Genomic DNA, 20,981 nt, shown 5'->3' with positions numbered 1-20,981 from the left:
AGAGGGAGTCTTCGAGGGTGCCCAGTGTATGTGCCAAGCTGTGCATACATGGCTTGTGATCTCTTCACAGTTTTCAGAAGAAGCAGGCCCACCATCTCTTTGACACTGCACACTCTGCATTTGGCCCCTCTCTGCAGGTATCCTGCACACTTCACTGAGCTCCCTAAAGTGCCACTTTTTGTTTATCACTCCCCTGCTTAAGAGCCTATTCGACCAAACACCCTAGCCTGCCCTTGAACATGAAGGCAGAAAAGGAGGAAGATCCTAAACCAGAAAGTGTGAACACCAGCTACAATGTAGCACTGCTGTTTTTGAAAAACAGAAAAAGCCTATGTATGGGACACCTTCACCTAAATCATAAAGCAATGGAAAATTGTCCTTAAAAAATGAGTGAGGACCTATTTTACAAAAATGATTCAATGCGCAGGTGCAGATCCCTGCCAAAGATGGAGAGAATGATGTGGTTTCCAGGCCAAGTGCCTAAGAAGTCAGCACAACCAATGATGTATTTTCTTCCATGGAACATTAGGCAACCATTATGAATGATATTTATAAAAGAATTTCCCTGGTTAAGGACAAGTTCCCATATTAGGCTGCTTTTTCTACATTTCCATTCTCTACATCCTAGCAGCTGCTTAGACTCATGCAAGGTCAATTTTCTTGTGTTGCCTTAGGTGACCAGAGCACAGCAAGCACTTAAACAATTTTAGTCATCACCATCATCAGCACCACCATCATCCCTGCAGGAGACAGATCATGATAATAGCCACAGTGTTTCCTGAATGCTTACAGCCAGGTGCTGGCTATATGAATCCATTATCTCAGTCAGTCCTAAGACTAACTTACCTGGGTAAGTATTATGATCCCTGTTTTACTCAACGTGAAACTGAGATTTAGAGGTCTTAAGTAATTTGCCCCAAGATCACATAACTAGAGAGTGACAGAGCCCAAGTTTCTCGGAAGGCAGAACCTGTACTTTTCAACACTAGAATGACTTCCTGGAGGTAGGGAGTGACAGTGGACATTCATACAATCTATAGGTGTGCCTTTCCAGATGATTAAACACACATAAAAGCAACACATTGGCCACCTTCCCTGGTTGGTCACTGAGGCACCACATACATGGTGCTGTCACCTTCCTAGAGCAATTTACATAATGCTCACTGTCTACTGTCAACACGTGGAGAATCATGCCTCCATTTTCCATTTCCTGCCTTCATGAGGTGCCTTTTTCCCAGACCTTTCTTCCAGGAATCAAGGGGTAAAGCCCATAACTTTGAAAGGCCAGGGTCGACTCTCTGATTTTAAGGGATAATGACTTCAATACAATAAACATAGCTTTCCAGAAATACCATCAGACACAGGAAAGGAGAGGTTCCAGAGAAATGAAATGAGGAGGGAAAAAAAAGACAAACCTTCAAATGTCACAGGAGGAATAAAGCATTTAATGTCATAAAGGGGTGTATTGGGTTTGTGAGAATGCCACACATTATAATTTTGGGAATGTCAGGCTGTCCCACCCTCTCCCTTGCATAGCTTGAAAAGAAGAGGGCTGGATATGCAGGAAACTTACAAAGGACTTATTCAAATGCACAAATCTGATGGGAGAGCAATTTCAAAGCATGAGCCTTATCCTGAAGCACCAAAGTTATGACAGTCTCAATCTCCATACAGATTCACTGTTCCCTTGACTATAGAGGAAGAAGACTGTGTCATGGACCTGGAGAGTGAAAGATGCTCTCCAACATGAAAGACAATTGCTGTATCTCTTGGGGACCAGTCCCCAGTCACTGGAAGTTGCTCTCTCATGCATTGTGAGACCTGGTTTTGGAATCTGAAGGACTTGAATTTGAACTTTGACACTGTGTTTTCCCTGCTGGTGAGTTTTGGGCAAGCATGGATTGCTTTCTGAGTCTCTGTCCTGTGTACTTCTTATGACTAATAATAGCGTTTGATATGAGTAAGATCATGGTGAAGGCTCAGTGTGGTGCATTTAAAGCAGTTATCCCAGAGTCTGGCACTCAATCATCACATCAGCACCTTCTGTGGGGACCAACGGCAATCCAGACTGATATCATTCACAGCATCTATCCATTCAGTTATTAATGGCACTAACAATATCATCCCTGGGATTCCTGGTGAAGGTATACATAGAGAATCCTCGCCTTTTGGACCTAACAGGTCCTAACAGACGAGAGAGCAGCCTGCTGAGGACACTCTGTCTAGAAGTCTGGAATAATCCCATAAAGATGCCTTCCTCCTGACTCTGCATCTTTCGAACAATTTTCAAAAAGGAAAGCGTGGCAAGCGTCATTCCTCCCATTTTAGATGTTGGCAAGGCTCTCCTGGCAGTGTTCTGAATTCATCACACTCTTGCTGGAAAGCTGTATGCGGATGAACTAAACCTAAGTCTGCTTCTGGGAAGGGGAGACCGCTGTCCAGGGGCCAGCTCCCACGGAAGCTCAACCCCACTGTGATAATTTCCCCCCAGGGGCTGAAGACCCCAGCAGACAGGATGGCCAGCTGTGCCTGGGCTGGCTCCAAAGCAATTTCTCACTTTGCTGATTCCTCCTTTGCTATCTTTCTTGCCCTCTTTAGGTTTTCTCTTTAATCACGGCCCAATCAAGTCGTTAAAAGTGGGGAGTGACGAGGGTTGGGAGAGAGCAATTTTCTCTGCCTTACTGAACAGGATCCCAGCTCTTGCCTCCTCCTGACCAGCACCATGAGATGCCTAGCTTGGAATAAATGAACACGCTTCTCTTTACTCATCTTGCCTTTAAAAAGACATCTTGTTGCCTTCTCAGCATCTGTGGGTAACCATGGCTCCTCTGGTCCTTCCTGCAGTTTGGGAGGCCAGATGGCATTTTAGGTCAAAACAGAAACAGAAAGATGGAAACGAGGTGGTAAAAATGTGACTGGTTCTTTGTAAGGGGTGGGGAGAACAGAACTGGCTTGAAATGGGACTGGCATTCAGAGGCAGGGCTGAGAAATGCTAGAGAAAACACCTCCAGAAGACACCATCACTCACGGGATGCTATAAGTACACAAATCTACGCAGCATCAGGCCCCCTTTCATCTTCCTTTCCCGCTCGGCTTCTCTTTGCAGACACAGTTCCTAACAGGTAATTTCCTTTACCTGGCATGGAAAATGGAGGTGGGAATAATAATTCGCTCACATGAAGGCAGTGAGAATGGAATCGGCTGAGACAAGCAAAGCACTGAGAACCCCAGTCGCATGCAGCCTCTGCAAGGATGGTTGCTTGCATATCACTGGCATTTCTCTGTTTGAAGAGTGAACACAATGGCACCCAGCTAAGAGGATAATCTTAAACAACTGACTGCCATGAACACAAGTGAGCTAGCACAGAGTGGGTGCTGAAAATGTCATTTCCCCCATCCGCTGTCCCCTTTTCCTCAACATTGACATTAACCCTGTTGTCTGCTTACACCAGGAAATAAAGACTTGTTGAAGGTGCCACTGCCACCCTGCTGAACCCTACACGTCCTTCTAGCACAGTTTATATAAAATGAGACTCTTGTTTTTGTGACTCCTCTTCCATTTGCAATGCCAGATACAGGTATGCTGTGGAATAAATTCTTTTATTTATTTTTATTTTTTTTATTTATTTATTAAAGATTTCTGCCTCCTCCCCACTACCGCCTCCCATTTCCCTCCCCCTCCCCTGGAATAAATTCTTGATTTGATACAGTGGCAGCAGGAAGATGTGGCAGTTAGTTATGGTTGTACCCTTCAATTTGTTAAGAAATGCTCAGGATTGTAGAGATGGCTGCTCTTCCAGAGGACCCAGGTCGGATTCACAGCACACCATATGGTTGCTTGCAAGTGTCTATAACTCCAGCCACAGGAAATTTGACACCCTCTTCTTGCCTCCAGAACTATGACCACAGACATGGTGCCCAGATGTACATGCAGGCAAAATACTCATACAGCTAAAATAAAACAAATGAAGCCTTAAAAATTGACTAAAGGATTAGTAAGCCACATCTCCTACCATCTAGGAGTTCACTTTCACAGAAAATAAGTTAAAGGGATCTTTCCGAATCAACTGACTGTTTTCTTGGTATGTTCACAGATGATAACTTACTGGGCAGAAGAGAACAGTCAGGCCTAGTTGGAGGACATAGATCTCAAGAGCTGTGTTCTTGCTTTATTCCTGCTCCATCCCTTTTCTATGCCTGCTTTTCTCTGCTTCCAGACTGACTGCCATGGCCTGAGATTCTCTGCTCTGCCAGACTTGGCCTAAATTGAATCTTCTGATATGATGAACTCAAAATAACTCATCCTACACTTTTTCTTTTTTTCTTTTTTTTTTTAGATTATTTGTGTTAAAGAAAAGAAAAAAAACTAACTAATGCAGAAAACGGGTACCAGAAGTAGGGTCACTACAGTCTGTAAACCCAACTATGTAGACCTTACAGCTTTAGAATTGGTTTATCAGAAGAATTTTTAAAATTTTAGAAATTCAGGTGTAAGTGAGCCTATAATACTGTAATCGAAACTCCATGCAGGAAGCTCAAGTGACCAGAATGTTGAGGAAGTGTGAACCATACATACTGTGCTTATGAGAACACTATTGGAACTGTAGAACAGACGATCTTTGTTACATTCAGGTAAAGGTTCTGTATACATTTTGTCTTTGTCTTGAAAGGCTGTGTAAAGCTAAGTTTAAATGTGATGGACTAACAGTTTCACAAAGGAAAGTTGAGAACATCACAGCTTCCGGTCTGCGGCATGCCTATCATTGGCCAGATTTCCAGCACTGAGGGTTTCTCACATTCAGTCACCCAGGACTGCAAAGAACACCAGCGTTAGCAGCAGATCTTGGCATTACATGCTGTTGGTTTTGCTGGCTTTCAGAATTCCATGATCACAATGTCATGGAGCCTTCCCTAAAGATTTCCAAGGAAGGCCTGGGATTCCAAATCACATATATTAGGTGGGCTTCCCTAAATTGAGTGCCTGAGAGAAAAATGTGTAAGGAAGGCTGTGAAGTTGAAAGGAAGAATCCCGAAAGTTAGAGGTGCCATGAAATCAGTCTCTCCCGAAGAGCTGGAGGCGACAAGTGAAGCCAGACTGAAAGAGAGAGTGCATGCTGCAAATCACATATGCACAGGAGCCGGGCATCCACAGCTCGTTAGAGCTCTCATCTTCATACAAACCTCACCAGACTCAAGACATGGGGCACAGCATGTGTTCTTGGCCCTGCTGCATTTTTGGTTTGCTTTTGTCTCACGCCTTTTATTCATGCCCCTCTTCTTCATTTTGGGAAAGGAACATTACTCTGTGCCATTGTACAGTGGAAGAATGTAGCTTTCTTTCTGAGTTCTACAGAGGTTTATGGTAAATTTTGCCTTGCGTCTTGCAGGAAGTGGTGGTTTGGGATTTCTGAAACCTGTTGAATCTGTGAAGACTACTGAAATTCATGAGATGGACTGAATGCTTATTGTATTATGAGATTGAGATTAGGCTTCCTGGAGGCCAGAGGTGGAACATTAAGGTTTAAGGGGATACCATGAGTAAGGTAAGCATCAGGCTGAGGAGATGCAGCATTGCACTGCTTTATCTCGACTGACAACTTGACTGGATTAATAAATGCTTAGGAGGTTAGTGAAGCACACTTGTCTGGGAGATCATTTCCAGAGACAACTGCGTCAAGAGGACTCTCGCCTAATCAATTGATTAATCTTGTGGTGGTTGCTTAATATGATAGCATTACTGAGAGGTGAGGACAGACAGGATGTAGGCTCTCAATGGAAGAAGTAGGTCACCCTCTGTGGGTACTATATATTGCCGTGGCTTCTTCCTATATCAATTTTGCCCTGTTTCTTGGCAGATATGATGTGAACTGCTCTCTGCTCTGTTCTGCCATGCCCTCCTTACCTGGATGAACTGAATCTTCTGAGTCCTTAAGCCGAATTAATATTTCTTCTTTAAACTGTTTTCTTTTACAAGAGTTGTTGTGGTCACGGTGTCTCTTCATTGCAATAACACACCGAGACAGGGATCCAAACTCTGGTCCTCATAATTGGATAAAAAGTGCTCAAAATCTGAGTTGTATTCCTATCTCTAAATATTATTCAAATAATTCATGGTTACTCTGAGGGATACTATAGCTGTGACTTCCCCTTTAGAAGGCCTTGCTCCAGCCATCACTCCAAACAACTTAAGGAAGTTCCAAGAGCCTTGCATGGGCCATACTAAGTCTTGATATGTGATCTCTGCCTGATACCATGGATCCTGTAGCTTTATTCATGCAGGATAAGAGGAAAAACTCCTTTTTGGTTATTCTGAAAAAGCATGAAGTAGGTTCTTATATGAGGCATGTGATAGGTAGAAATAGAAGCTGTGTACAACCAAGACTGTGCCTCTCTCATATGCACTAAGTTTATGCAAAAGCAAGTCCTGTTCCTTTTTGTCTGTTTTAGCAGATTTTGTTTTACTGTTTACAGGCTAGTCTAAGGATACTGTTCGCTAGTATAATGGTTTTCAGTTTGTCTCTCTGTCTCTGTCTATACACACACACACACACACACACACACACACACACACAGCTCCAATCAAAGCTTATGGCTGGAGCTAGAGAGATGAGTAAGTAGTTAAGAAGGCCCTGGTTCTATTCTCCCTCACTCCCATCTCTCTCCCTTACCTTGCATGACCCAGTCTATTCTGCTGTCCATGCGCAGTCTGGACCCTTCCAGATGTCTCTGGCTGTTCTCTCCCTCATATCTACAATAAAACCCTTCTCTTCAGTGATGTCTAAGAGTGACCATATTCCCATTTTCACTCACATACTTGTGGCCTTCATCATGGTTGAGAACAGGCTGAGTTTGTAACATTAAGAGCGTACACAATCCGGGCTTATAAAATGAGGCTCCAGACAGCAACAGAAGTTAGAAGGTACCCGAGAGGTGACTGACTATAAGACTCTGGGACTGTCTGTGCTTCAAGCCTTCAGCTCACTTGGCAGCTATAAAGCAAATGAAGTCACAGAGAATGGTCAGTAGGGGGGCTGGAGAGCGGGAAAGAACTAGGAACCGAGGGTCCTTTCATCCAAACTTAGGAGCTGCACCACTAGCCCATGTAAAGCGTCAATGTACCAGTTCACAAATATACAAGGGCTGCAGCACTAGTTTCTGGCATTGAAGACTCGGAGCTTGTTCTGATCCGAGTGCCAAGTGCTGTAGATCTCAAGCTTTGAACACCTAGAGGCGTAAATGTCTATTTCTTGAATCTTACACTTATAACCCCAGAGGCTGAAAAGCCCTCGGCATTCAGGATCTCAGGCATTTCAACACTGAAAAAGTTTCCCCTACCTGTTCATGGTTTTTATCTAAATAGAGCAAAGCGACCCCATTGACAGTTTGTGACGTGAGGGAGATGAATTTAGATTTCCAGGGTGTCCTCCCCAGGGCGAGTTAACTGGAACAACTCAAAGACACAACACATGAATGTTTCAGGAACAATAGTCAGTCCGAGATGGTGATGGAAGGCTTGACCATGATGCCATGATTAAGTGCTCTTTTTGTTTTAGTTGTCTATCTTGATGAGATTTTATATGCTGCCACACAATAAATAGACCGATAGCCTGTGTGTAAAAGTATTCCATGCTGATAACACGCTTGTCAGATTTGTGACATTTCTGCTTTGGGCTCTTTTCTTCTTCCAATGGTTGTTCACTATTACTTACTTCACGCCTGGTCAAGAGGTGAGGATTCCACAGAATTGTCAGACAATAAAAAAGACACAAACCTTCTTTATATCTTATCTACTCCATTAACCCCCATACTGCTTTCCTAATACATTAATATCATATTTCTATTATGGCTCATTACTACAACTTGGTCTCTTAAAACAACACAAATTAATATATTACTGTTTTGTAGGCTAGAGGTCCAAAGGGGGCCTTACTGGGCTGCAATCCCAGGGGCAGCCAGGAAGTGTTTCTGTCTGGTGGTGGTAGGTGTAACTCTTTTAGATTCTCTAGTTTCCACAGATGCCCCTTCAGATGCATTCCTTAATTATCAACCCTCTTTCCCATATTTATAGCTAGTACCACTCTGTCCCTCCCATGCATGCATTTGCTTTTCTCTTCCTCATTTCAGGATGCCTCTGGCATAGCACTCTGTGTGCCCAGAGAAACCATGATAAAAACCCTTTGAGTCAATCAATCATTAATGCTAATTCCACATGCAAACTTGCTTTTTGTTGTAAAGTAAGACAGTATATCATGCTGATCGATTTATGTGTATTCCTTGTTAGAAAGGTATGGTTTATTTTTGCACTGATGATGATAATCACAAGCCACAATTTAAGATCATTTTTTGTTAGTGGGATATAAATATATCACTCATCATCCTCAAGCCAAATAAAACAAGAAATGAGGAAAAAGATGAGTGCTATTACAGACAGAGACTTCTTCCCATGTGCAGTGAAGAAGAACAGACCAAGAGAGTTGGGAAAGAAGGTTGAAAGTCAATAGGAAACTTGCAATTACAATTTTCCTGAAATGGCACGTGATGCTTTGTTGTTGTCAGGCTAAACACGAAGTGGATAAAGGACTGTTATAAAATCAAGTGCTGTGTTTGGAGATTATCTCTTGGTGGTGGAGTACTCACTTAGCAGATACAAGGCCTGGACTCAAACTCTGGAAACATACACACACACACACACCTGCTGGGTCTTAGGACTCTGAAGGCAAAGGGAGGTTTTGCTTGCCTTTCTAGTAGTGGTAGATGTGAATCTTTCTCATTAATGCCAGAAATGGTCAATTGCACTCTTATAAAAACCACAGACTACAAATGCCTTCATGGCAAATGTAGTACAAGAGAACTTTGGACAGTCTTGTTCATATAAGAATGGCATATAACTAGTAGATGTATGAATATTTCTAATGTACTTGTGGGGTAGGGGAAGCTATTATGTGGATAGACCCATCAGGTCTTATACAACCCCATGATAAGATGAAGAATACCAAACAGCTGATATCAATATAGATCACATGTCCGTGAATCAAGTGGGAACATAGAGGTTGTGGTATGTGCCAAAAGGAAAGAGAAAGATGGATAGGTTCAGAAGAGGTAGCAGCGTAAGACCTCACATCTTCTTGACTCCTTATGAATTTTTCAAAAGAGAAGTGGGAGGAAAAACCCAGAATTGACTAGAATTCATTTTCTGCTACCAATGGATATAGTCAGTCAAAAATGATATTCAGTTACAGAAACATCATTGAGGGTTCTCCCCAATTCAGGTGCTCAAATATTTGGGTAGCTCCAATATCATTTATGCTAGGTGCAAGCATTGTTAATATAGCATTGTCTCATGCAGAAATGGTATTTTATAAATCTAAAGCATTGTTCATTAAATTATTTATATAATTTTCCTTTTTTAATCATGTATTTGAGTATATAATATTGTGCATGTATTTATGATATATTTATGCACATGTGGCCAAATGCATGTGGGGGACCAAAGTTGATATCAGGAACCTTCTTCTATTGTTCCTTTTTGTTTTAAACCTTACTGAGGCAAGGTTTCTTAGTCAAACTAAGAGCTTAGTGATACAGCTAGTCTTGATAATGAGCTTGCTTCCAGGATCTCATGTGTCTCTGCCTTCTGACGCAGTAATTACAGGTAGGCTGCCTTACCCACCCAGCAGAAATGTGGCTTCTGGGGACCAGACCTCTAGTCCTGTTGCTTACACAGCAAACACTTTAGCTGCTGAGCTATCTCCCAGCACTCTGCTGTGTTCTTTCATTTTGCAGAAAATCTGTACATTTAAGAACTGTTGTTCCATCTGGAAGCATTAAGAAACCGAGAGGACATTGATGATGCCACAACTAGTCACTGATCAAATTATTACTGAAACCCATCTCATTCAGGTTAACCCATCTCACTCCTTTAAGCTTGGCAGGAGACAACTCCAAATGGTATTGAATCTAGAAGTAATAATGAAGCTGTGGTCTTGGTCCTCCATCCTGCCACCTGGAGGTAAGACCTCAGGAAGTCATTCTATCCCCCATAGACTCCATCCATGAGGAAATCCATGTTGCACATTGGTTGTAAAGGGTTGTTTGTTGTTTGTTTTAATAAAAAGCATAACGGGGCTGGGGGAACTGCTCAGTTGTTGAAATGCTTATGTTGCATGTATGAGGAATGGAGTTTGATCCCTAGAAGCTGATGTGGGCTTCCCATCTGTATGCTGCAAATACCATTAGTTAATAAAGAAGCTGCTTTGGGCCTATTGCCACAAAGATTAGGACAAGACAGAAATTCTAAGCAAATGGGGAAGAGAGAGTAGGCAGAGTCATGAGTAGGCAAGGAGAAGCCATAGACCCACTGCAGAAGACAAATGCCAAATGCCGCATGGAACCTTGCCAGTAGGCCACAACCACTTGGTGATACACAGATTAATAGAAAAGGGTTAATTTAAGATGTATTAGCTAAGCTGGGTGGTGGTGGCGCACACCTTTAATCCCAGTACTCGGGAGGCAGAGGCAGGCAGATCTCTGTGAGTTCGATGCCGGCCTGGTCTAGAAGAGCTACTTCCAGGACAGGAACCAAAAAGCTACAGAGAAACCCTGTCTCGAAAAAAAAAAAAAAAAGATGTATTAGCTAGCTATAAATACACTTAAGCTATTGACCAAACAGTATTGTAGTTAATATAGTTTCTGTGTGATTATTTGGATCTGGGAGGCCAGGAAAAGAAAGAGCAGTCTCTGCCTACAAGAAGCCACCTTCAAAAAGCGGGAGGGGATGCATTGTTGGCATGTGCTTATGATCTCAGGGTTGTAAAGTCAAAGACAGACAGATACCTGGAGTTTGCTGACCAGCCAATCTAGCCTACTAGGATCAGGCCAGTGAGAGATCCTATCCTTAAAGCAAATGAAGGGTGCGTGAGCCTGAGTAATGACACTAGAGATTGTCTGTCCCCTCATAGTTCATGTAAGCGCACACATATGAACACACACATACACAAAATAAAATGTGATTATTTTTATGACTTATTTGGCATCCCCTTGACCCTATGATTGATCAGTGAAGGGCTAGGGGTGAGAATCAAGATTGTCCCATGAGACACTCCATTGCTCTCATTTGAGTGAGTAAGAAGGGTGTTTTATCCCACAGGACTCAGAGTATGATACGGAGAAAAGCAGTGCTAGGAAGAGAAAAGAGGTTCTAACGCAGTGGCTCGAGCCTCCTAAGTCAGGTGTGTGTCTGAACATTACCTGTGGCAATGTGGTTTTACTTTTTGCCTGAACTACCCTGTGTCCTGAAAACTGAAGTGACTAAACTCTGCACCCACCTCTTAAGAAAGCCCTATTGATTCCTGAATCGAAAATACAGTTTTGTTGCATCCTTTCATATTCTAGGAGCTTCTTTTACTGGTCTCTTAAGCTTTGCCTGTTTCTCCACTGCTATAAGAATGTGCCAGCGTTGTATTCCATCTTTCTTGGCTCACTCTGGAGAACTCAGTCCAGAACAGTGGCTCCCATTACTGACCCTGCCTCTTTCTGCTTCCTGTTCTTACTAAGATGAATATTGTGGTATGCTGAGTTGAGTCAATAGATTTCCTGAGTTCTCACCTAGATTATTGGTTGAGACAAACCCCACAGCAGTATGCACTATAAAATATTCCAGTTTATGTATGTAAGAAAAATATAGGTAGGTATAGACAAAAGCAAGATCACTACTACTTGCTCCGTGGGAGGAAGACGCCTTCAGAAGGGACAAAGATCTGAAAGCATGTCCACTGGTTTTCTCCAAGGCAAACCAATTGATTATAAGTGAAGGTCAGGAAGCACTAAACAAGCAGTGTGTTCAAAGAATAGCATCGAATCACGTCCACTTGGCTCTAGCATGGAATGAAGTCAAGTGAGGAGCGATGTGCAAGGGGGGCTTGGGCAGGAGCCAAATGAAGAGCATTGAATGCCAGGCTGAGCCTGCCTGTCAATTGCAATGCTTTACAAATGTATGTCTGGACTCTATCCGCTTCCCACACGTAGACATATCCATACATGCACACATATTTACTTGTTAATACTTGTAGTTCATGATACACGTACCCCTCTATCGTTGTACCTCCAGAACTTAAAATTTGGACAACTACCCTAGGTCATTCTTAAAAAAATAAACTATCAAGTTCAGAATAAACAACATGGATCTCCTGTGTTGTGATTTCACACTAGATACTAGCATCCCATGAAAAAAAGGTCTCTTCCCTTTATTCTCACCCCCTATTTTTCACATCTGTACCATTTTCTTAATACCAAATTGATCCCTGCTTGCAAAGCCATTTCTGATACCACTTCTCAAAGAAGTCTATTACTAATCTTGGGTCTCAGCTGTCACATCTTCTAAACCACACCAAAGAATCCATACTCGGTTCTATTTTCATCTTTTTACATTCCCCTGCTTGCACCATGTTGACAGAGCTAAGACAGGTTGTGTTTTAATATCAGAAGCACTACAAGCTTCTAGAATCCAAAACCTCTTAAGAAGGACACTTAATTTATACTATTTCATTTCCTTTTTCTAAAATTTCTAAAATGTAACTTTCATCATCCCACTTCACAGAAGAGGAAACTCCAGAAGCCAGGTAATTGGAGGACACAGACGCAGTAGCTTTGAGCGCTGTGATCCTCTTTCACCTATCTCCTCTCGTGGAGGGGGCCCAGTACATGGGGCAATGACCACTCACCACACATCCTGAGGAGTCCACCTGGCGGTCAGACACACACTTGAAGTTGCGGGTGCATCCCCCGTTGTTCCTTGAGCAGTCACGAACTGGACCAAAGGAGGACAGCAGGTCATTGATGGTTTCAAAGTAGGTGGACAGCATCGCTTCTTCCCTTGGAAAAAAGAGCATGGTTAAACCTCAGAGACTTCTGCATTCGTGTTTTTTAAAAATTAATATATATTCAACAAACTTGAAATCATTACTTATTTATGATTAGGAAAATAAGACAAATAAAGTGTTAAAGGAGAAAACAGTGATGAGCATAGTGTTTACACCCTGCTTTTATTTGAAAAAAAGAGATTTATATCTTCATATATTTTTTCACTTATCCACATTACTATGGAAGGTGGTTGGTTATGAGATTTCCATTTTATCAATAAAGGAGCTGTGTGTTAGAAATCTGAATTTTCCTTCCTAAGGACCACCAATCTTATAGTATAACAGAAACAAAGTTTGCATCAAGTTCCGCCCGTATCCCAGCCCCATGAAAGAAAATTGTATACATGAGAATACTCAGCACTTGACCATATGTTTGTACAATTTTTAGAAATCTTTGCAAGCAACGCTATGATTCAATTTATAAAACTGTGGCCACAAAAGGTCGTAGGATTTCTCTACAAACTGTACAGGCTATAAATAAGAGAGCCAAGCAAAAATCAAGATTCTGGCCCTCAAACACCAGAATATTGTATTCAAACCTTTGTTTTCAGCTCGTACTGTTAACTGTCAATAACTCTTGTTGGGAGGTTCATGAGATTCTCTCCAAATGAGATTCCTTAAAGCTACTGTTCTTTATAGACCTGCTGCAAGTATGATGGTATCCCATAAGATGGATTCTATAATATGGGCAATAAAGACAAAAGTTTTGGTTGTTATTTTATGGATAAAGAGCTCCTCTGAAGTGATATGCTTGCACTGGGGTAGACACGATTTGTTCTGGAATATTTGTACACAGTGTGAAGATGTATTGCTGTGATTGGTGTAATAAAAAGCAGAATAGCCAATAGCTAGACAAGAAAGTACAAGAGGTACTTTTAGGCAGAGAGAGAACTCTGAGGGGGAAAAATGGAGTCACCAGTCAGATGTGGAGAAAACAGGGTAGGCAGTATAGAGATGAGGTAATGAGACATATGGAAGAACCTAGATTTTAAAAGGGGGGTTAATTTAAGTTATAAAAATTAGTTAGAACAAGTCTAAGCTAAGGCTGAGACTTTATAATTAATAATGTCTCCAAGTCATTATTTGCAGGCTGGCAGTCCTGATGAGAAAGTAGAACTACTACATATGGTGCCCAGCATGGAGCTAGAATATCCAAACACAAGATCGGAGAAAGTTAAGAAAAGTTCTGGACAAGGAGCCAGATGTGGCTTTCTACTCTCATAGCATCTCAGGCTGACTGATGCTTACATCACACAGAGGTATGGCTCCCAGCCTCTGCCTGTGACTTGGAACCAGTCACAGGTGCCATATAAGTGGAACTGTGTGGCATTTGGACTGGCCCTTTAAGGCTTGGCTCACACAGTCAGAGAACGTGGCAGACAGAAATTCAAGTCCAGACACAGAAAGCTAATAAAAAGGTACAATATGCTTTAAAAGGTGCTTAGATATTGAAGAAAGAAAAAGGAAATGGTATAGGCAGTCCTAAAAGAAAATAAATAGTTCACAAATATTAAAATTAAGTCTTTTTAAAAGTAAAGTAAAACAAAAAGAATAATCCACTAAGGATAGGAAATATTATAGCATAGGGAGTTTGGTCCTTAATATTGAATGTTTTTATAATGGGTGGTTTCTCTCCCACCCACCAGTTCCTAAATAACTACTCTGAGGCTCAATATTAATTACTAACTGTTTGACCTATTGACACAGGCTTATGATTAACTAGCTCTTGCAACTTAAATTAACCCATTTTTATTTTTCTGTGGATTGCTATATGGCCATGGCTTTTTACCTCACATTTTGCTTCTCTAGTTGCTGCTGGCCTTTCCTTGACTCTGCCTTCATTTTTCCTTTTTCTTGGCTTGGATTTCCCACCTGACTCTATTCTTTCTGGCAATTGGCCAAATCTGCTTCTTTATTAATCAATGGTAATAATACATATTCACACCATACAGAAGAGCATGCCACATCATCTCCCCTTTTCTGTCCAATTAACAAGGAAGGTTTTAACTTTAACATTGTAAAATTACATATAACAAAATTTTTACCGAGGAAGAATTACAGTTACAAATTTAATGTCTTTGTATTTGACAAAATAAAAGAAAATACTCTATCATCTATCCTATTTTTGTGAGTCTAAAGTTTAATATCTAATTTATCTTTTATCACAACTAAGGAAAAGTTACAATTATAACTATCAAGTATTCAACTCCATCAAAGATCACAGAAGGATACCTTAATAACCAGGAAGTGCACTGTAAGCAACTTTCAAAACTCTAAAAATGTCAGAGATATCTGGCTGCCTGGACAGACAAACTTCTTCTGTAACATTGTCACATCCATGTTCAGCTTAGACTCTAGGTCTAGTGTTTCTGGCAGATTTCTCAGTGAAGCAGGAAATTTGAAATACTGTCCCACCTCTTTTGGCAAATTTGTCAGTTGCTTTCTTTTGTGTCCTTCAGAATATCTGGAAAACTTTTTTTTCTAAAACAGGAGTGACCCACCTTGTTTTGGTAAGTTCAGCAGTAATATTCTGTGGGTCCTGTATATTCAGTTTATACAGAATATTGTCAATCAGTCCAGGCAAGAACATTTTCTTGCCCAAACGACTAACCTTGTCATTTTGAAAGCAAATTCCATAAGGAGCTTCTTTGATGCCCATCATTCTCTTAAAGTAACTAGTGTTGCATGAGCAGATATCTCATGTCAAAAGAATTCTAAGCTATTAAAACATTTCTTTGAGGTATTTGAAGATTACCTAGCCATCTGAAATATATCTTTGCTTATCAAGAAAACATAACTAACATGACTGTAAGTTTAACTGTATTATAGACAACTACTAATTTACATGCTTGACTATGCATTACATTTGTAAATGAGCTGAATAAACATAATACCTTAAACAAGAGTAAAAATATGTGTATGGTATAACAAAATTGATCTCAAACTTGTATCAGTATACCAAAATCCATACCAATATAAAGCATTTTGAGAATAACAATTGTTTTTTGGATTAAAGTAGATTTAATAATTGCATTTTTCATCATTTCTACACTATACCCCCTTTTTTCTTGAGAAGGAGATTGACTATGACCATTTACCATTTATAACCTACCCTCTTTAAATGAAAACAAACATTTAAAAACAATATTTGGGGAATTTGGGAATAGTTTTTTTCTGCTACTTCCTGCTGATTGGGGATGTTAATGATCTTATGGGATCTTGAAAAAAATTAGAATTATGGTTAAATCTTGGCTGTAGTAGTGAGGCTGCATAGTCTCAGCCATTTTCTTTGAAGTTGTTCTGTATGTTGGACCAATCACCTGGGTTATCACTCACATCTGTGACCTCTCAGAGGGTCAAACCATATTAGCTTAGAAGGAATCCACATCTTCTCATCTTTGGAAACAAAAACAGAACTTCTTTTCCAAAGCAATATATCCTTAGATACAAATTTTGAAGTCAAGAAATCTTTAGGTTGGTTTAGCTGAGCAGCCCTCACAATCAAATGCTTCTCTGCAATTTAGTTTATTAACAGTCAAAATATTCAAAGAAAACACAATATATACATAATCCAGAATTTTTGTGTATTTTCCATTTTTATGTGGTTAATGAACAGAGAATGACAGCTTCTGAGAGATACTGGATTGTGGAAGGGACTGTTGAATTAAATCAGTCTATGTACTTTAGAGATGTCCTGGCTTCAGAATGTAAGTTGGGAAATGAGTTGCATTGGGAGAGATGTTGTTCTTTTGGTTTTACAGGTAACAAAAGTTATGGTTTCCATTAAAATTATTCAAGATTGGATATTACTTAAAGATATGAGAGAAAAAGCCAAGAAAGAATAAAAGACAGGTGACATATGTGCTGATTCCTTGATGTGGAAACAACTCTGAGACTGGATGATAAACCTTCTTGGCTACAGAGTCCTTATGACATGCCATCACCTGCATATGTTGATATCTATTTTACAGTTTGGTCCAAACAGACTTATAAAGTTGACAAATGCCTTTTACTTGCCCAAACATAGAACAAAAAAAAGTCATTTTAACTGACTTGTGCACACTGCACACTACATACTTGTGCTTAAACAGATATATGTGTGTGTGTGTGTGAGAGAGAGAGAGAGAGACCTTTAAAATTTATGTGTTTTCAAAAGTAAAAAGAGAAAAAAGGAACAAACACCAATAAAGACAAATAGCCCAGCCTCTGTTGCCATTTCCACAAATATCTGCATCTGGAAAAATTTCAAGGCTGCTAGATGTGATGGTCTGTCCTCACAGACTATTCCAGCCATGACTTCAGAAAAACTCTACACTTCCCCATCACACAGAGATTAAACAAAAAATTCAGCTAGCCCTCCCAGAACTTAACCATTATCCCAATTTTGTCAGGAACCCCTAAAGATGCAACCACCCACAGATAACAAAAAACAATCTAGAGAATACAACACTCACATTGTCAAGAAGTACAGTGGGTGGTTTATGGTCATTTCATGGATGTTCGTCATTGTTTAGGGGGGTTGATTGCAAGTTGTTATTGGTCATGGTCATGAAGGAAACTATAAAAGGGAATTAGACTCAGGAACCACATTCCAAAGAGAAAAATGGGGCATTTGAAATGATATGATAAAAAAGTAGATAATGAATCTCCTTTCTGACTAAAAAAGCAACTACAAGTCTCAAATATTTTTGTATATTGATACAAATTTAAGGTTATTTTGATGTACTATATATATGTTCTACTTTTGTTTGAGGTATACAGCTCATTTAAAAGTGTAATGTAAATTTCTAGTCCTTGAAACTTATTGTTACAAACTATTTAGGATAATTAAGCAATACCCATTAGTTGTTAGTCATCTAAAAATCAGATTTGTGGTCATGTTAGGTATGTCTTCAAAGTCAAACATAGATATATTTTACATAGACAGATGGTCTTAAAATACTTCAGAGACATACAGAATATGACATTTAAGAGTTTTTAATAACATAAGACTTTTCATAACAGTGAGACATGTCTCTTCCTGGCAGCATCTATTTAATTAAAAAAAAAGATGATGGGCATTAAAGAACCTAAGCTAAGCACTAGGCAAGAAACTGCCTTTGCTTTGAGTGCTAACAGTAAGCTGTTCAAATTGGACAATCAGGAAATAAAATAAATGACTGCCAAACTTTGCCAACACAAGATAAGAGGCTCTTTCAAAATTCTTCCTTCACAGGAAAGTCTATCATATCTTCTAGGCCTGTAGGTTGAAGGTGGATGCCCCAAATGTTGCATAGGAACCTTGGGTGACCCTACAGCCAGCCAGATATATTTATCCTTTCTATAGTTTTAGAAGTTGTTTGCTGTGTGCTTCCTGTTTACTCAGATAATATTTTATCCTTCTTGGGTCTCTGATGGTGGTTGAACACTAGATATTACCAAAGAAATTTTTAAAAGAGTCATAAAGTTTATAAATGTTGAAAGACAAAGTTTAAGTTGTTTATCTAAGAAAGCATTTTGAGGTCTGAAAAAGTATTTTTAGGATGGTAATACAGGATAAAATAAAAATTGGTTTAGGTAAAAACTTGATATTCCTCAAGATAGAATAGAAATAGGATATTTTCTCCAAATATACCAAATTCCAATGGACTGAACATTGTGAATTTAATTCTTACCTGATAATTGTTCTAATTGTATATAGTTTTACAATGTTAGATTTAAAACTTTCCTTTTTATTTAGACAAAAGAGGGAAATGCTGTGGGATACTTGTTTACTGTGTGAAGGTATATTGCTGTCACTGGTGTAATAAAAACCTGAACAGCCAATAGCTAGGCAGGGGAGTATATGCAGGACTTCCTGGAAGAGAGAGAACTCTGAGAAGAACAATGGCAGGGTCACCAGCCAGATGTGAAGGAAGCAGGATGGGTAATACAGAGATGAGGTAACAAGTTACATGGAAGAACATAGATTTAAAAACATGGGTTAATTTAAGTTATAAAAACTAGTTAGGAACAAGCATAAGCTAAGGCCAAGTTTTCATAATTAATAAGTAGTTTCCATGTCATTACTTGAGGCTGGTGGTCCCAGCAGAAAATGCTACTACAATGATTACTACACATGTAATGATTACTAAGAAGCCCTTCCTGTTGGTGGGGAAAGGCAGTGCCTTCTCCCATTGAGATGTGGTTCAGAGATCCCAGAATGGAAAAAAGGAATCATAATAGCAGAAAGAGCTGATGACAGACACTAGCAATGATGAGTCCCAGTCCATCTCTGTTCAAGCCTGGAGTTCCAGGTTGAATTTCCAAACTCAATTTCTTTTTCTATTCTTACTCTTTTCTGTCTGGTATCTATATTGATTGGCACTGAACTTGTCAGGCCCTAGTTCTTATTAAATATTCTTTTGTTCAGTAACTCCTCAGTCCTTCCACAAGGTACCTAGAATTCTTTTCTTGTCCCTCACGGGTCTTCATAGTTCCTTTCCTGGATACCTATTTGTGATGGCTCTTTTTAGTTAGCACCTTGAGTACATTTGGAATTAATTAACACCCAAGCTTCTGGGTACTCCTGCGAGAGATTTTTTTCCAATTAAGTTATTTGAAGTAGGAATACCAACTTATAAACTGGGCCACACCTTCTGCTGGCAACCTGTATAAAGGACATGGAAGAAGAAAGCTTATTCTTTTTGCCCGCTCTCTCTAGATCTCTCAGGCAAGTCCACTCCTTCACTGATATTAGAGTCTATTTATTCAAGATTCTTATATATACTTAAGATCAGTTGAGACATCCAGCATCATGGACTGAACAACTACTGGATTCTTGGACTTCCCTTTTGTAGATAGCCATTGTTGGACTACCTGGACTGTAAGACATTTTAATAAGTCAAATATACATATATATTCATGTTTATGTGTTTATGTGCATATATGCTTCTTTGGCCCTCATGGCTCTTCATAATCTCTTTGCTGAATGTATATATATATATATATATATATATATATATACACATATATGTGTGTATATATATATAATTGGCAAAAACAAAAGTTTCTGTTGGTATTTTATGAAATGTATATTTATCAACATAAATATATTTAGTCATACATTCATTTGATTAGTTCTGTTCCTCTAGAGAACGCTAACTAATACTCTATTCAACCATATTTACCCCATCCTCATATTTTCTACTTCTTGGTTTCCTGCTTCTCATTATTTGAAAATGAATTTTAAGTCAACGTCATAAAAACAGATTCTGGAATACAGTTATATACAGGGGGATGATTGTGGACCCCTCTTGTGAGATGCATCTGTACAAAGAGAGCAAGTCAGGATTTGGTAAAAGACCCACAGTAAAGGCTCAGCTGATGCCATGGGGAGCTCAGTGGTTGGAGAGGATCTTTATTGACATCCCAGATGAGAATAAGAGATCTGGGCCTCTGCATTTCTACATCCTCTGATCATTGCCAGGACTATAATCTGGAATTGAGCAAGTGGGTACTATTGGGCAAGGTATTTCCCTTTGGCTGATGGGACATGAAAGATTCAAGGCATCAACCACCTATACTTCTATCTGGAGGATTAACAGTCAGCCCAGAAGACAGAAGATGGATCAGTATGTGTAAAGTGAGAGGTACCCAAAATGCTTGGAAACAGAAGTGTAGCCTACTCAAGAGTAGGGAGCAGTGTAGATTGCATGGACTTAACTTATTCAGTACCCCAATCCAAAAATCTAAAGTTAAAAATGCCATAAAATCTGCAATTTTGAGCATCATCTCACAACCTGTATTCCTACACATCTCTCAGAATGTTTAATCACATTTTCCTTCTGAGATACTCATTTCCAAATTCTTTTCCTGATGAAATGCCAAAGTACCTTGAAACTGATTAAATTCATTCATTAATTCATTCACTCATATATACACATATGTATACATATATTTTACATGCTTATTAACTGGTAAGTTAATACACACTAGACCCTGATCTATGTCCTGGAATGCAGCAATGGCCCTGAACAAGTCCTTATGGCTATATCTACTTGTTATCTTATTGATAGAGCCTTCTCTTCTCCTTGGATGGAATTT

The 20,981-nt window shown here is 39.8% G+C and overlaps 1 protein-coding gene across 5 annotated transcripts in view; it reads right to left on the bottom strand.

Annotated features, from left to right (window-relative positions):
- Astn2 (astrotactin 2) overlaps positions 1 to 20,981 on the bottom strand; it is a 987,955-nt gene that overhangs the window by 385,792 nt on the left and 581,182 nt on the right. For all 5 annotated transcript variants that reach the window (XM_057784267.1, XM_057784266.1, XM_057784268.1 and 2 more), the window contains one exon: positions 12,720 to 12,870. In XM_057784267.1, the coding sequence (XP_057640250.1) occupies positions 12,720 to 12,870 (151 nt within the window). The remainder of the gene's footprint in view (positions 1 to 12,719; positions 12,871 to 20,981) is intronic.

The sequence above is a fragment of the Chionomys nivalis genome, chromosome 11 (genome assembly GCF_950005125.1).
Source record: "Chionomys nivalis chromosome 11, mChiNiv1.1, whole genome shotgun sequence".
Taxonomy (NCBI): Eukaryota; Metazoa; Chordata; class Mammalia; order Rodentia; family Cricetidae; genus Chionomys; species Chionomys nivalis.
This window is presented reverse-complemented; position numbering and strand designations above follow the sequence as displayed.